At 36.8% G+C, this 17,512-nt stretch overlaps 2 protein-coding genes across 4 annotated transcripts; one reads left to right on the forward strand and one right to left on the reverse strand.

The window, feature by feature from the left end:
* The first annotated feature begins 4,465 nt into the window (after positions 1-4,465).
* Positions 4,466-7,852, forward strand: LOC136222949 (protein WHAT'S THIS FACTOR 1 homolog, chloroplastic). Of its 2 annotated transcripts, none has more exons than XM_066010645.1 (3): positions 4,466-4,694; positions 6,104-6,188; positions 6,477-7,852. In XM_066010645.1, exon 3 carries the CDS (start codon positions 6,533-6,535, stop codon positions 7,748-7,750), a length of 1,218 nt encoding a protein of 405 aa, XP_065866717.1. In that variant the 5' UTR covers positions 4,466-4,694; positions 6,104-6,188; positions 6,477-6,532; the 3' UTR covers positions 7,751-7,852. The 2 variants fall into 2 exon arrangements, with proteins under 2 accessions (XP_065866717.1, XP_065866718.1); XM_066010646.1 differs by having other exon boundaries at positions 6,112-6,188.
* A 603-nt stretch (positions 7,853-8,455) lies between these two features.
* Positions 8,456-14,756, reverse strand: LOC136222948 (ABC transporter C family member 8). Of its 2 annotated transcripts, XM_066010644.1 has the most exons (12): positions 14,278-14,756; positions 12,196-14,123; positions 11,779-12,099; positions 11,600-11,686; positions 10,894-11,514; positions 10,645-10,809; positions 10,250-10,544; positions 9,967-10,181; positions 9,569-9,874; positions 9,413-9,476; positions 9,059-9,298; positions 8,456-8,975 (listed from the first exon to the last, which is right to left on the reverse strand). In XM_066010644.1, the coding sequence occupies exons 1-12, from the start codon at positions 14,300-14,302 to the stop codon at positions 8,872-8,874; spliced, it is 4,371 nt and encodes a 1,456-aa protein (XP_065866716.1). In that variant the 5' UTR covers positions 14,303-14,756; the 3' UTR covers positions 8,456-8,871. The 2 variants fall into 2 exon arrangements, with proteins under 2 accessions (XP_065866716.1, XP_065866715.1); XM_066010643.1 differs by having other exon boundaries at positions 12,196-14,756.
* Positions 14,757-17,512: the final 2,756 nt, after the last annotated feature.

Consider the following 17,512-nt stretch of genomic DNA (forward strand, 5'->3'; position numbering starts at 1 on the left):
GAGAAGGAAGAAGACGATGTCTTCTCTTTCCTTGGACAGGGCGCTCGTTACACGTGTCACTCTGCGATTGGCATCGAACAGAGTGCTCATTAATGCAGGTAGTCATGACGGCGCGTAGAAGCTCAAAAACCCTAAAGGACTTTAAGGGAACTTTAGGGGGGGCTTCTGATAACATTGAGATATTATCCTGAGGACCAAAAGGGATATTCTCCTAAAGAACGCCGCGTATTGATCCTCCAAAGAGATCCGTCTGGCGGATCACCAAGGTCCCATCAAAAGAGACCTGCCGGCGAACCTATAAGGTGAATCTACTTGAACACTCATCCGCCATTAGAACGGCTGGGCCGACCTGGCCATAAAGACCATTAATGAGCTATTAATTGGTTCTCTCTCCTAATTTGAGACAACCTCCCTAATGCAGTAATACAATAAAGTGTATCACTTTTCTCAAAGTAATACATCCACAGTAGGTGCTCTAAGAGCACCTACAATAGGTGTATCACTTTTTTTTGAATTATATCCCAAAAAAATCTAATACAATCAACCACCTCTCCATTATAACCATTTGTATTACTTTTTTACGTAGCACCCACTTGTCATAAAACTCTTACATATTTCAAATCAATTATTATTTCTTTCCACCAAACAATTAATCTAATTATTTCATCATTCAATTTAAATAATTCCATTAATCTATAAATTAGTTAAAAAAAATAAATATCAATTATATCTATAATTATTTTGAACCGAAATAGTTAATTAAAAAATATAATTAATTGCAAAAATAACATATATCACAAACAATATTTTTTATTGAAATAAAACACGAGAATACGAAACGAAATAAAATACAAGATTTAAAAACGAAAAATTCTATTAAAAGCACGAAACAAGGGATAATAAAAAAACAATGACATTAGAACACGCAACATATTAAGCAACTGAACTGCTAGGTCTTTGGTTGAGATCTCTCGTTCCATGACGTCGCCATAGATGCTGAACTAGATCATCAGTTAGCATGGTATGTGTCGCTCTATTGCAAATTGCCAATTCCTGTCTAACTAAGTTTTCGAAAACAAATGGAGGGTTTCCTCGTGCAGCGCCTTCAATGACTTCCACTGCAAATTGTCAACTCCTGTCTAACTAAGTTTTTCTTGCCTTGGCGTTTATTCATACTTCTAAAGGATTAGGTGAGTTTATTTGTTGTGTAAGGATTTAGGCCATATGAAAAAATGTAAATGAATAGGGTATTTATAATGAAATTTTCAAAAAAAATAGTTGTTATCTGTTGCCGTTTTATATCCGTTCTATATACATATATATTTAATTTTTTTTAAAACAAAAACCAACAACCGATAGAAATTGGAAATAAAAGCTGATCATTCAAATTTTTAAACTATTTAAATCAACACCGTCACTGCTTTTTAATTTTTTTTAAATATATATATATATATATATATATATATATATATATATATATATATATATATATATTGCTCTGTCCACTTTTGCGGCTGAGACGCGCCTCAAGCGCGCGTATAGCACACGCGCCAGCTCAGACGCGATCTCAGCCGCAGGATAGGAAATGGATCACAAATACCATTTTGCTCTCTTTCCTTCGTGGGTGTATCACAAAAAGTGATACATTTGATTCTCTATTCTAATTTGAGACAACCTCCCCAATGCAGTAATATAATAAAGTGTATCACTTTTCTCAAAGTGATACACCTACTGCAGGTGCTCTAAGAGCACCCACAATGGGTGTCTCACTTTTTTTGAATTATATTCCAAAAAACTGATTTTTTTCAAAAAATCTAATACACTCAACCACTTCCCCATTACACCCATTTGTATTACTTTTTTACGTAGAACCCACTTATCATAAAACTCTTACACATTTCAAATAAATTATTACTTCTTTCCATCAAACAATTAATCTAATTATTTCATCATTCAATTTAAATAATTCCATTAATCTATAAATTAGTTAAAAAAATATCAATTATATCTATAATTAGTTTGAACCGAAATAGTGAATTAAAAAATATAATTAATTGCAAAAATAACATATATCACAAACGATATTTTTTATTGAAATAAAACACGAGAATACGAAACGGAATAAAATACAAGATTTAAAAATGAAAAAATTACATTAAAAGCACGAAACAAGGGATGATAAAAAACAATAACATTAGAACACGCAACATATTAAGCAACTGAACCGCTAGGTCTTTGGTTGAGATCTCTCGTTCCATGACGTCGCCATATATGCTTCACTAGATTATCGGTTAGCACGGTATGTGTCGCTCTATTGCAAATTGCTAACTACTGTCTAACTAAGTTTTCGAAAACAATTGGAGGGTTTCCTCGTGCAGCGCCTTCAATGACTTCCGCTGCAAATTGTCAACTCCTGTCTAACTAAGTTTTTCTTGCCTTGACGTTTATCCATACTGCCTAAGGATTTAGGTGAGTTTATTTGTTGTGTAAGGATTTGGGTCATATGAAAAAATGTAAATGAATAGGGTATTTATAATGAAATTTTCAAAAAAAAATAGTGGTTATAAAATGTTACCGTTTTATATCTGTTGTATATATATATAATTATTTTTTTAAAACAAAAACCAACAACGAATATAAATTGAAAATAAAAGTTGATTATTCAAATTTTTAAAATATTTAAATCAACACCACCTCTGCTTTTTAATTTTTTTTTTTTAAAAATATATATTGCTCAGTCCACTTTTGCGGCTGAGACGCGCCTCAAGCGCGCGTGTAGCACAAGCACCAGCTGAGGCACGATCTCAGCCGCATGATATGAAGTTTACCACAACTAATATTTTGCTCTCTTTCCTTCGTGGGTGTATCAAAAAAGTGATACATTTGGTTCTCTCTCTTAATTTGAGATAACCTCCCCAATGCAGTAATACAATAAAGTGTATCACTTTTCTTAAAGTGATACATCCACAGCAGGTGCTCTAAGAGAACCCACAATGGGTGTCTCACTTTTTTTTTTGAATTATATCCCAAAAAACATAATTTTTTCAAAAAAAAATCTAATACACTCAACCATCTCTCCATTACACCCATTTGTATTACTTTTTTACGTAGAACCCACTTTTCATAAAACTCTAACACATTTCAAATAAATCATTATTTCTTTCCACCAAACAATTAATCTAATTATTTCATAATTCAATTTAAATAATTCCATTAATTTATAAATTAGTTAAAAAATAAATATCAATTATATCTATAATTATTTCGAACCGAAATAGTGAATTAAAAAATATAATTAATTGCAAAAATAACATATATCACAAACGATATTTTTTATTGAAATAAAACACGAGAATACGAAACGGAATAAAATATAAGATTTTAAAACGAAAAAATTACATTAAAAGCATGAAACAAGGGACGATAAAAAAACAATGATATTAGAACACGCAACATATTAAGCAACTGAACCGCTAGGTCTTTGGTTGAGATCTCTCGTTCCATGACGTCGTCATATATGCTTCACTAGATCATCAGTTAGCACGGTATGTGTCGCTCTATTGCAAATTGCCAACTACTGTCTAACTAAGTTTTCGAAAACAATTGGAGGGTTTCCTCGTGCAGCGCCTTCGATGACTTCCGCTGCAAATTGCCAACTCCTGTCTAACTAAGTTTTTCTTGCTTTGACGTTTATCCATACTGCTAAAGTATTTAGGTGAGTTTATTTGTTGTGTAAGGATATGTGTCATATGAAAAAATGTAAATGAATAGGGTATTTATAATGAAATTTTCAAAAAAAAAAAAATAGTTGTTATAAAATGTTACCGTTTTATATCCGTTATATATACAGTAAAACCTCTATAAATTAATAATGTTGGGACCATGAAATTTTATTAATTTATAGAGGTTATTAATTTATCGAGTATAAAATTAGTGATCTGCCCCAAGTCGGGACCAGAAGAAATTATTAATTTAAAGAGGTTATTAATTTATCGAGTATTAATTTACGAATGTTTGACTATATATTATATTTAATTATTTTTTTAAAACAAAAACCAACAACGGATATAAATTGAAAATAAAGGCTGATCATTCAAAATTTTAAACTATTTAAATCAACACCGCCTCTGTTTTTTAATTTTTGTTTTGTTTTTAAAATATAGATATATATATTCTTCAGTCCACTTTTGCGCCTGAGACGCGTCTCAAGCGCGCGTGTAGCACACGCGCCAGCTGAGGCGCGATCTCAGCCGCAGGATAGGAAGTGGACCACATATACCATTTTGCTCTCTTTCCTTCGTGGGTGTATCACAAAAGTGATATATTTGATTCTCTCTCCTATTTTGAGACAACTTCTCCAACGTAGTAATACAATAAAGTATATCACTTTTCTCGAAGTGATAAGCCCAGGGCAGGTGCTGCCAGAGCTGAGTTGATATCCAAAAATTGATTTGGTTTAAATTTACCTCCAAACTTTCAGGCCCAGCTTTAACCTTTATTCACATTTTATCCTATTCTAAAATTTCTAGCGATCTCTCTCCAGCGTTGCTTCTGCGCGCCATCATCTGCTCAGCTCACGTCTCCCGACGGCGGCGATTTGAACGCTACCGCCACCATCTCCACCAACCGCTCTCGTTTCTTTCTCTGTTCTCAGTTCTCACTTCTCAATCGCATTGCACGCCCACAACTTACAGGTAATTTTATTTCTAATTGTTTTGAAATTTGTTGGTTGTTCAGAGTGTAATTTGTACTTTATTTACACTTCAATTTAAGTTTATAGCCAGATGATTCCTCTGTTTTAATTTTATCGGTTGGGCCTGTTTCCGTTTTATTTAACTGTCAAGGTTTACACATATTGGGGAACTTGGTTGCATGAATTGGTATCAATGTTCAAAATCATGAAAAAGAACTCTGTTACTTTTTAGAAAGATATAATGTGTTATGGAAATATGAGCAGAGGAAGACAATGTTTGAAGTTAGAAGAAGAAAAGATACTTGAACTTCCTTGTAATTAAAGATGATAGTTTTTCTTTTTTTTTTTTGGCTGAAAATTCTTTTGCTTGAATTAAAGCTCTCCAGCTTCTAAATCCTTGTGCCCAAATACAATCCGGATATCTATGTGGTTCCCAAGAGTTGGCTTTTCTTGCCATATGAAATGTCTATTTACTGTCCTAATCGTTTTCAGTTGAAACTCTGATACTGTCTGAATCTTCTATTTCAAAGTCCAGAAGCTTTATTTTTTCTTCATATTCATGTTTTTTAATTCTATCTTTCTTAGTTTGTCATTGTATCAGATGTTATTTTGGTGGTTTAGAGAATAAATCAAGGTAGCATCCATGTTTTGGAATTATTTCACATCAAGGTGCAAAATTCATTGGTTTCATAACACTGTCTTCAATACTTCAATAAATGCTTATTATCGTAGGAAAATTAGATTGAAAAAATTTGGATGTCTTGTTATCTGAATCATCTAGTATTTCTCAACTATAAAATCAAGAATCTCCGCGGCCCTCTGTTTACAACCCTAGTTTGCTTCCTCTTTGTTTCTGTATCAAACAAAAACAGTGCAGTTTCCTTGGAAACACTGAAATTTTGTTTTACTCCTTTCTTTCCTGTGGATGTTGGCTTTTTCTTCTTCTTTCTCGGCAAATCCTATCAAGGATCTCCCCATCCCAACCCCACATTTCCTTCTTTTTTTTTCTTTCTCCTCAACGATTCAGTGGTTATTCTTGGCACTTGCCATACCTACTCGAAGGTACACTCTCATCTCATGCACTTGTACTTTGCCTATCAGATGCTGTTAATCTCCCAAAATTTTGTAACATACATCAGTTATTCAAGATTTCTCTCTAAACATTCTAAATTTTTGTACATGAGTGAAATTGATTAAGTCATCTGGATTATTCTTCCTTCTTTGAACTATGATTTTCACACTCTCATTGTCTTCTTTTCTCTGATTAATGTTGGATGAAAACTTGCTCAGATTTGTGAGATAGTGTTTCATTTTTATGCTTTCTTGTTCATCTCTAATTAATTCTTAGCTGAATTGCTTGCAAATTGACAATTGCTAGATAATTTTGTTTTTTTCACGTCTATTTTGAAGCACTCCAGTTAAGGAGAAGCTACTGGAAAGGGATACACCATCTCAGGAAACTTGGATTTTTCCTATCAGATGCTATTTATCTCTGGTAAGTTTTTAACAAGCATCAGTTATTCAAGATTACTGTTCTATCTAAAGTCTAAACATTTTAAATTTGTGTAAATGAATGAAATAGATTGAAGTTTTTCTTAAAACTATAATTTCCACACTCGGATTGTTTTCCTTTTTCTGGTTAATGTTGGGCGAACTTGCTGAGATTTGTGTAATTTTTTTTTCATCTTATGAGTTTTTGTTTGTCTCTAGTTACTTATTTGCTGAATAATTTGCAAATTGGTAGTTGCCATGTAATTTTGTGTTTGTCATGTTTATTTTGAAGCTCTCCAGTCAAGGAGAAGCTTCCCTGTTAATTCTAGATGAGTTTGTCAGTTGGTCATGAGATCTACAAGACCTGTGCAGCACCTTGGTTTGGCTGGTTCCCTCTTACCTCTGCTTACAACACCTACCAGATTCAACTTAGTATTATGGTGTTCTATAATGTTGGTTCCAGCGAGGCACATATCAAGTGGAGGAAGAAGGCCCAAGAAGAAGATATACCACAGAGTCCATGAACTGGACAGAGTCATGGACTTAAGGAAGAAGCCATCTCTTGTCTTACATCTTAAATCCATCATAGAATCACAAAAGCAAAAATGTCTTCTCCTCCGTGACCTTGAGAAGCAAGTTGGATTTGTTCAGAAATGGGACTTAATGGCTGTCATTGAGAAGTATCCTTCAATTTTTCACGTTGGTGGCGGCAGTGGCAGAGCACTTCCTTTCGTTACACTCACTGAGAAGGCCTGGAAGCTTGCCTCTGCAGAAGCTGAAGCTAGGAACTTAATGGAACCCATTCTGGTTAAGAATTTGAGGAAGCTGTTAATGTTGTCAATTGATTGTAGGGTGCGGCTAGAAAATATTGAAATCATCGAAAACGAATTGGGTTTGCCTCGAGATTTCAAGAACCTGTTGATTCCAAAATACCCTGAATATTTTTCAGTGAAAGATTACAACGGGAAAGCTTGTCTTCAGTTGGAGAACTGGGATTCTACCTTAGCAGTCACAGCTCGTGAGGAAAGATTAGCACTTGAAGGAGTATCCGGCTCCAATCCACCGAAAAAGAAGGTTAGAATATCGAAGGACGGAAATTTCTCGGGTCCATATGCGTTTAAAATGTGTTTTGCTGCTGGTTTTAGGCCAAATGCGAGTTTTCTCGACGAATTAGAGAGGTGGCAGAGGATGGAATTCCCTTCTCCATACTTGAATGCTCGGAGATTTGAAGCTTCTGATCCGAAGGCGAGAAAACGTACATTGGGAGTGCTTCATGAGCTGCTAAGCTTGACAATGGAAAAGAGAATGACATCAATGCAATTGGATGCATTTCACTGTGAGTATTTGCTGCCAGCTAGATTACTTCTGTGTTTGGTAAAGAATCATGGTATATTTTACATAACTAACAAAGGTATAAGGAGTAGTGTCTTCCTTAAAGAAGCTTATGATGGTTCATGTTTGATAGATAAATGCCCTTTGTTGTTGTTTCATGATAAGTTCGTAGCACCACTTACTGGTCGTAAAGAGATCAGTCCTGACTTTGTGAATTCTTCATTTCATTCTTAACTTTTTGGTAAGTCTTGAGTTCATGTATGAGATTAATCAGTTAATGGACATCTGGTACTGCAAAATCTATTCGAGAGAATAAAATTGCAGCTATATTCATGACATGGGTTTATATCATGACATGGGTTTATATTCTGTGGTCCCGTTCGGTAATGGAATGGAATAGATTACACAATATTGAATGAGATAAGTGATGGAATATAAAGGGATTATCATTCCATTACTATGTTTATATGTGTATAATAAATGATTAAGGTCCTATTTATCATCTGGTAACATTTGTCCTATAAGGTATTCTTATAGGTACATTTAATCCATTTTGGATCAAAAAAGTTACATGGTATAATTTTTGACACGTGGTAATTTTTAATTTTTTTTTTTCGGTATAGACTTAATATGTGGATAAATAAAGAATTATTTTTTTTTTCTTATTTATCTATGTATTAGTGACTTGAGACCCACGTGACATCCGGAAACCGATGAATGCTTTTGCCTAATTTCTGGTCAAAAGGAAAACAAAATAAATAAAATTCAAACGGTGGAGGGTTTTTTGTTAAGAATTAAAGTGTTGCACGGAACAGATATTGGAAAATGTTATTTTAAAAAAAAACATAAGAATCGGAAACATGTGGAAACTTGTAAATATTAAAAGTATAATAATAATAAAAATTGGCATATGTACTCTACAAATGATTATAACAATGAGCAGAAAATAGAAATAATTAGAATATATGGAATACAAATATTATCCTCAATTAAGAAGTTTTAGTTAAAGATGAAGTTTCAACTAGCTATAATCGTAGTAAAATTGGAATTGGATTGTATTTGTTGGCGGAAATAGTTTCCTAAACTAGAAACACTTTCTATTTTCAGTATTTACAAAAACGTGTGGTACTGGTTTCCGGGGAGTTTTTGTTTCCGAAACAGACGAAGCGTAAAAAGGCTACCAAAGAGGATTTTTTTTGTGCAACATAAGTTATGCCAATTCCATTTCGTTTCTCACAGTTAGAGGATCACGATAAACCCGTTCTAACAGAACAACTGTGTTTAGAAATATTAATAGCATTAATAGAGGAATTGTGATTGAATGATTTCTAACAATTCCTCTTACAGCTTGATTTCTAACAATTCCTCTTAGAGCTTGACCAGTATTCAGCTACAAGCTTGGAAAAGCTTGAATTGATCCGCATAAGCTTCGCAGGCTCATCATACTCCAACAATTCCCCTGCAAATCATTCCAATTTAAAACGGCCATATAAGAACATATGTGCTTCAATGTTGGATTATTAAAGGAAAATGGAAGCATACCATAAGACAAGACCATGACCATGTCACTGTCTATAACAGTTGGAACTCTATGAGCTACTGTAATAACTGTACAATCTGAGAATTCCTGTCTGATGATTCTTTGTAGAACAGCATCAGTAGCAGAATCAATGGAAGCTGTAGCTTCATCTAGAACTAGAATTTTGTTTCTCCTCAGAACAACTCTCCCTAGACAAAACAGTTGCCTTTGCCCTGTACTCCAGTTTTCACCTTCCTCGCTAACTGCATCACAAAAAAGTCCAAATTGGTCGGGTGTATTACTCTAAGAGTACTGTAGAATTTCTCTAAAACATAAGGTATCATCTCAACTTTCACTTGTTTTAGTATAATAAAAACCTGATGATTCTAGCTGATTTGGTAGGCTGCTAACTGTAGCCTTAAGTTGGCACTTCTCCAAGGCCTGCAAACAATAAATGTAAGTTTTTCACTAATTGTGATGAATTTGAAGTTTAGGAACAATTGAACAAATGTAATTGTGATGAAATGCCTTACCTCCCAAATTTCATGATCAGAATACAAGCCTAGAGGATCTAAATTAGTCCTGACGCTGCCCCGAAAAAGCGTAGGCTCTTGAGGGATGATACTGAGCTTTGTTCTTAAATCTTTCAGACCAATGCAACATATGTCAATTCCATCTATAACAATTTTACCATTTGCAGGCTCAACTAACCGAAACAAAGCACTGATCAATGTAGTTTTTCCACTTCCAGTTCTCCCTACAACCCCTACTCTACTCCCTTCTTTGAATGTGCAGTTGATTCCTTTAAGAACTAATGGAGCATTCGGACGATATCTTATCTGATTAATCAGAATAACGAAGATATTATCATATCATAGTTCAAGAAACAAAGACAAAAAAACAACTGTTTTAATGAAAACATTCCTCTCACCTTCAACTCTTGAAGCTCTATCCTACCATTAAAGGGCCAAGAAGAGGGTGGCCTGTTGTCCTCCACAATTGCAGGAGGTTCAGGTGGAATATTCATGAACTGCTTAATCCGTTCTACTGATATCATGTAGTTCGATAAGTTGCAATACCAACGACTTGCGAAAACTTGGGAGGCAGTAATTGATAATGCATAAGACAATGAAAGCCCTACAAGGCCTGCAGACCAATAATTTGAAGATCATTACTTGTTTGTACAATAATGTGAAAAGAATTGACAATTCTACCTGGAGGTACGACGGCTTTAGGTAGAAATATAAGTAGAAGGGCAGCGGTGAATAGAGTGAGATTTGTCAGTGTTTCGATCCTTAGAATGAGCCATTCCATGGCTACATTAGAATGGAAGAAAAGTACAGCATCATTGTCCACTAACTTCAAGTAATTCTGGAAGAACCTGTCCTCCATTTTGAAGGCTCTTATAGTTACAACACCTAGTGATGTCTCAGCTGCATAATTCATGACAGGGGCTTTTGTTGTACCATTGATCCTTATGAGTTCCCTTGCAGAGGCTAAATAGTAATCCTTTTGCAAGTCAACAAAATGAAATCAACTCTTCTTTTCCGTTCAAAATTTTACGAATTTAAAGATTTTCGAGTAATAGCAAGGATGGCTAAATAGTTACCTGAACATACTTTGAACCTACTATAGCAAGAATGGCTACAATTAGAACTTGCCATGTGACTGAAGCCATAATTCCTATGATACTTACAAGCTCTATCAAAGCAGACATTGTAAAGATGAAAGCAAAAGGAATATCAAAATCCAAGACACTCAAATCTGATGAGGCCTGCAAAGGAAAACAATTGATGAATATCAAATAAGCTCAACATTGAGAAGCACTGAAGCATTCTGCAGTTGGGTGTATTCTTACACGAGTCAGAATCCGGCCAACTGGTGTAGAATCAAAGAAGGCCATAGGAGCCTTGAAAATTGCATTGGTGAAGCCAGAGAAGAAGGATTTAGAAGCTTTTAATCCAAGATGTGCTGAAAAGAAAGACCTCAAATATACGAAGACCGTACTAAGAGCTGATATGATAGCATAAACTCCGATCAAGATGCCATTATTCAGATTAGGAATTTGAATAGCATATGCTAGCCAATAAGTTGCAGCAGCCTGAAGAGCAGTAAAACCACAAACTGATAATACAGATATGCATGCGAGCAATGATCCTTTCGATACAACAAGATAATCAACAAATGGCTTCAATCCAACATCACCCATCTCTTTCTCTTCTTCTTCTGTTAGCTGCACTCCTGCCACGCCTTTCATAGAAATCTCCCCTTCATTGTTATCTTTACTAGAAAAAGATGCATTAGCATCCTCCGGTATAACAATATTTACTTTTCCGGCTTCTCCTTGAGTTTCATCATGTAAAGGCCCCAATTCTGTAATGGCATCTTTATGTGCATTGACAAGTTGTTCAAAAGCTGTACCAGCCGTCAAGAGCCCTTCGTAGCTTCCTGATTGAGTAATTTTCCCACCTTCCATGACCTGTTTGATTGAATATTGTTTCAACCACATGTACAGATAAATTAGGAAATCAAAATGCTAAATATATATTCTCCTGTGCACTTACCAGAATCGTATCGACGGATGATAGGAATTCTACTTGGTGAGTTACTAGAATGACAATCTTGTTTCCTAGAGCAGTCATGACACAATCCTGCAATTATATTTTCAAGTAATCAGCTATTTCTGCAATCATATATGCTTCTGAAGAAGTAGTAGCTTTTGTTTTTATTTTTTTCTTCGTACATTAAATAGAGTTGCAGCAGTATGTGCATCTACTGCACTAAAAGGATCATCAAGTAGATAGATATCAGCATCGTCATAGACAGCACGAGCAAGTTGGATCCTCTGCTTCTGTCCACCACTCATATTAAGCCCTCTCTGGCCTATTTCCGTAAGATCTCCATACTTGAAACTGTTAATGTCCTTGTCTAGAGCAGAAGCTTTTATGGCATTCTCATATTTGGGCTGATCCATTGGCTTTCCGTGGAGTATGTTATCACGAACAGTTCCACTTTGGATCCAAGATGTTTGAGAAGCATAAGCAATGGATCCGAATACATTAACCTGATAGCAGAGTGGAGGACACAGATTAGAGATACATACAAGTTAACAAAAATTCCATAATTATAATTGATTATTCCGTTTTGTTTTATAACTCACCGTGCCTGAAGTTTTAGGTATCTCCCCAAGTATGGCATAGAGGAGCGACGATTTTCCAGCTCCAACTGGCCCACAAACAGCAATCTTTTGCCCACACTTGACCTCCAGGTTCACTTCTTTCAAAGTTGAAATCCTTAGTTCGGGATCCCAGCTGAAATTACCTCCATGAATCGTAACACTTCCATGTGCGCTATCAGATGGAATCGTCGGCAAACTAGTATTGTTGAGTTCATCTTCAAGCAGAAAGTTATTGATTCTGTCAAAGGAAACCTTGACTTGGATCATAATAGAAAGAGCCTCAGGTATTGTTCTCACAGGCTCCGCCATGCACCTTAATGTTGCAAGTACAGTGAAAATGGTGCTGGCATTGAGCGGGGCACTTCTGAAAAGGGCACATCCAAAGAAGATAACAGAAGATATGATTGTTGGAGATAACCAATACAAAATAGTACCATAGGTTTTAATAAACTGATAATCAGTCAACCATTTGAATTCTTTGTCCCGTCGAAACTCGATAAACCTCTTGAACTTTTCTTCCCATGATTGTAACTTTATGATTTTCATACTATTGAGGATCTCAGAAGTAGCCCTGAGTCTTTCATCTTGAGCAACCATAAATTCTGATTGACATTTTTGTAGAATTCTTGCAAATGGCAGATTGAGAAGTCCAAAAATGAAGAGTGGGACTAATCCTATAAGAGCACCAACACCAACAACCCCCAAAAGGACAACAACAGACAGAAAAAGCTGTAGGACAAGACTCCATGTTGTGTGAAACCACCAAGGAAATTCGCCCATTCGATAGGCATCGACTGCAATGTAATTGACAACCTCGCCTGTCGAGTGCCTCCTTCTTCCCAAACTGGAAAGTTTTAGCTGTTTTCGGTAGATTGCTACCATTAAGGCTGATCTCATTCTCATCCCTGACCGCCTTGACAGGAAAAAAGAATGCCTTTGAGACAACGACTCGACTACCTTTACGAGAATAAGACACCCTACTATACAAAGACCTTGAGACAGGTTATGCTGATCAAGACTTGAGTAATTCACAAAAGCATACAACAAGAGAGGAAGAATTACTAATGCAAGTGTCCTAAACAAAGTGAGTACAGCAATGAATATGTTTTCTTTGAAATGTACACATGCCACAGCCTCAAGAGCCAAGTTTCTGTTATTGTTCCGGTTCTTAAGCGAACCCCATGTGTGAGCAAATTTTCGATAGGCTACATCAGCTTCATCTTCAGGAACTAAAGATGGGATATCTTCAAGATTCAATGGTTTTGAGTAGCCTAACTTCAGCAAAGGATTGATCCAAGAAAAGATCAATTTGCTGAAAAAGCCGGCCCGGGATAGCTTTGATTGATTATTTGCCTCCTTTTCACCTAATAGAGGTTCAGATAGACTCCTCTTACCTTGTTGATGAGAAAAATCACTGAAATTTCTAAGAGCACAAACCAGAAGCAAAAAGCTGACAGGCCATGGAAGCAAGTCAAGAACTTTGATGCTATATGCTCTTACTAAAACTTCAACATTCAGAGCTGTAACCAATAAAGAAAAGCACACCCACCAAACAGTAACAAGAATTCTATTCCATCTGGATTTTCTAACAAGCAAGGAAACAGCCAATGAAATCCAAATTACTCCTCTGATAAGATGAATCAACCAGTTTAGACGATTAAACTCATCATTTTTGGGTATCAAGTCCCATATCCCAACACCAAAGTATATAATGCTAATAAGAAGAGAACAGATTGAGACTACCACAGAAACCCAGTCCCTTCTATGGCTTCTTCCAGTGACATGAGAATGCAGCAGCAAAAACAGATAGAAGAGTGTAAGGAATATGAGATTTAAGACATCTATAATTGTTCTTTGTATACAAGGAGAAGCCAATTGAAGATTCCCCTCACAAATCCATGAAAGTTCCCCTGCAAAATCAAGTGATGAAGGCACCATTTTTACTTCTATGTGTCAATATTACAAACATGATATATGCATTTTCAATTGTTGCAAAAAAGTAGAAAGAAATTCAAATACTTGTATCTCTAGTTATAATGCAGAAAAGAATAATGTAAATAGTACCCAATGAAGTGATGAAGAATGCCATTGTGGAGAGGGAATTTCTGTCATCAAATGTGTGCTCTAAAGAAACTGAAATCCTGGATTAATGAAATGACAAAAAGTGATTATGGTAATAATGATAGCAACAGTGAAAATGATAGTACTACATAAGGTGGTTTTGTTTTCTTCTACCGCTAAAAGCCATTTTTTGGTACAATTTACTTGTATTCAATAAGTCTATATACTTTAATGTGGACCTAATTAACTATTACATTTGTAATTCAAATTTATCAATTTAATAAATACATTTCTATAGAGACGGTTAGCCATCCACCGCTAGATGAAATGTGTCTCTAAGAAGGAAGGCGACCATTGCTTCCATGAGATCCACGAAGGAGTATGTGACTTCCATCAGGGAGCTAAGTCTTTGATCCGAAAGGCCTCCCTCGAAAGATTATACTGGCCCATCATGGATGAAGATTACAGCTCCATATTCAGGTGGTGCCACAATTGCCAAATATATGCCAACACCCACGCCACACCCTCGATCACATCCAAAGGAATTGTATCCCTTTGGACCTTCACATTCTGGGGTGTGGACATTTTGGGCCCATTTCCCAAAGCAATGGGAGGCAATCGACCAATTTATCAAATGGATTGAAGTTCAACCGTTAGCCATCATCTCAGCTGCAAACGTTATAGCTTTCCTTCATAGCTATGTCTTGTATCAATTTGGCATCCACCCCCTCCTTCCTAACTTATAATAGCAAAATTTTTGACTGCGCTCCATTCCATAACTTTTGCCAATGTTGGCGAATACAACAACGACTCACATCCGTAACACACCCCCAAAGCAACGGAAGTCACTAATCGAACTATCTTAAGAGGCATCAAAGTTCGCCTGAATACGCAAGGACAAAGTTGGGTCGACCACTTGGCAGCCATGCTTTTGTCCTACCGTACCACGCCCCACTCAGCGATAGGGAAAATACCATTCTTCATTTGATACGGACCAGAGTGAATGCCTCCAGCATATATCATATTACGCTCTCCAAGGGTCCAAGAGTACGACAAAAAGAAAAATGCACAAACATTACAACATGTCGTTGACAGCCTCGAAGAAGACCGATTAAATTCCCTCCTCAGGGTCACCTCATACAAGCAGAAAGTGAATCGATGCTTTAATTATCGTGTACATGCACGACAATTCAAAGTAGGAGACTTTGTCCTGCGCAATGCAATGGCCTCTCAATCTCCCCACGCTAAGGGTAAGCTCATACATAATTGGGAAGGACTATATATTGTAGACAAAATCCTTTTGAACGATGCATTTTCGCCTCACTATGTTAGACGAAACCCCGCTGAGGAATACATGGAACATATACAACTTAAAGAAGTATTATTAATAAAAGCTTCATTTTACATGAACACGTCTTAATCTTTCCATACATGGGAGCCATGAGACTCCATGAAAACCCCTTCTAAAAAAGAAATAATACGAAGAGAAGCATGCGTGCAACAAACACCAACCTTACACATCATCTAGGTTAGGAATCTCGCCAAAAGCCGGTACATGTCCCTTAAGTCGCGACACTCATTTGTGTTGTGCCCAATTTGCAGGTGATATAGACACACCCTTCCTATATAAGTCACCAGATGCGAGGGTCAAAATAAATCGTACCCACTAATCCTTTGAACAAGTACTTATGGAAAGCAAGACTCCTCGGCTGATATGGGTCATGATAACGAGTCCCACTCCCATCTACATCCGATGGTGAAGGATGACGACCCCGCCTCCTTCCCATAATAATGTAATATGAAGGAATGGCTCGGATGCAAGCATCTTTAGCATTAAAACGATGTTCGATCCACAGAGGATGAGGCCCTCTAGGAATGCCTCGGTACCTCGATGGCTCTGATGAGGACGCGTTTCACACATAGGGATCGTCGCCACACGTCTTTGAGAACCAGTCCCATGAGTCGGCGAGCCTACATCTGATGGTAATCCAGCATGCCTCCTCCAACTCACCCCTTGCTCTCCGACAAACATCCTAGAACCTTAGCAACTCATCGATGCCTCACTCCTCAATGGTGCAAGAACCGTCTCCGGTGTCCCAGAGTTGGGGAGTGGAACAACCGAATCTCACTTCAAAATGCCTTGAGGAACTTCTGGCCACAACTGCATGTAGGACTACCCATAGGCAACCCTACACTACTTGGAAAGGCACATCCTTTAATGGATCTTCCTCCGAGTCCACACTCCTAGGACATTGTGATTCTTTAACACTTTCATCCCAATTAGAATAACTTCCACTAGAGCCTGACATAAGTAGTTCTAAAAACGGAGAACCCCAATTAGGGAAGCTCAATTCCTCACCATCACCCCTTTTATAGGCAAAGATCCACCGGTCCTTAAATGACACCATGAATGCTATAGTGTGAGCATAAAAATCGAATCAAATAGAGTGGAGGTGACTACACACTTCGAACAAATAAAAAGTAGGCGCCAGATAAAGTAAAAGAATATAAAGTACACAAGCAACACAGTAAAGGCAATACTATAGAAATCTATTTCATTAAATGGAAAAATGCCCCATGGGTCAATACATAGAATATGTCAAAATAACAGCTATAAAAAAACCACATCCTAAAAATTTCAGACTATTCTCCTTGCTTTTTTTACATACTTTATAACTGTGGTGGTCTTCTCTCGGTTAAAGGGGTTCAAGGTGAATAATGTTTTCTTCTTATCTACTCATGACCCGCCCTTCTCCAAGTGTTGTAACACCATACACTGCTGATAAGTTAAAAGCGACCGCTCTCGTATTGACGCGCCCGCCTTCGCCCCCGCCAGGTCATCCTTGAACTTGGCCACCTCCCACTAAGGGTTGCCTCCGGGGCATCGGCTCTCTGCATCACATCCATAGCCAATGTCGATTGCCTCACCAAGGGAGTATTTACTTTCAACTTATACAAATGATTCTGCTCATGCAGCTCCTTGACTTGAAGCTGAACCCCATCCCTGCATCTATAGCCATTTCTAGGTCAAACTCCAATAGGTTGGCATGATCTTCTATAGTTACCTCGATAGCATTAGCCGCTTTAGTGGTAGCCACGACTGTAGTACATGACTGTTATAACTCCACTGTCTGCCAAGCTAATGCTTCCTTTTCCATAGTCATCGCTTCCAAAAGGTTACCTTTTTCCTGGCTTTCTCCAAACCTTTCTCAAGCTCTTGCTGCTGCTGTAGAGCCAA

Source organism: Euphorbia lathyris, chromosome 3 (assembly GCF_963576675.1).
Source record: "Euphorbia lathyris chromosome 3, ddEupLath1.1, whole genome shotgun sequence".
Lineage (NCBI taxonomy): Eukaryota > Viridiplantae > Streptophyta > Magnoliopsida > Malpighiales > Euphorbiaceae > Euphorbia > Euphorbia lathyris.

Bases quoted from the DNA above. Each gene is read 5' to 3' on its own strand.
- LOC136222948 (XM_066010643.1), bottom strand. From the start codon at position 14,151: ATGGTGCCTTCATCACTTGATTTTGCAGGGGAACTTTCATGGATTTGT. The intron at 10,545-10,644 runs GTAACTATTTAG...GACTTGCAAAAG, and splicing joins TAGGTTCAAAGTATGTTCAG to GATTACTATTTAGCCTCTGC. The intron at 10,182-10,249 runs GTAGAATTGTCA...ATTGGTCTGCAG, and splicing joins TAAAGCCGTCGTACCTCCAG to GCCTTGTAGGGCTTTCATTG.
- LOC136222949 (XM_066010645.1), top strand. From the start codon at position 6,533: ATGAGATCTACAAGACCTGTGCAGCACCTTGGTTTGGCTGGTTCCCTC.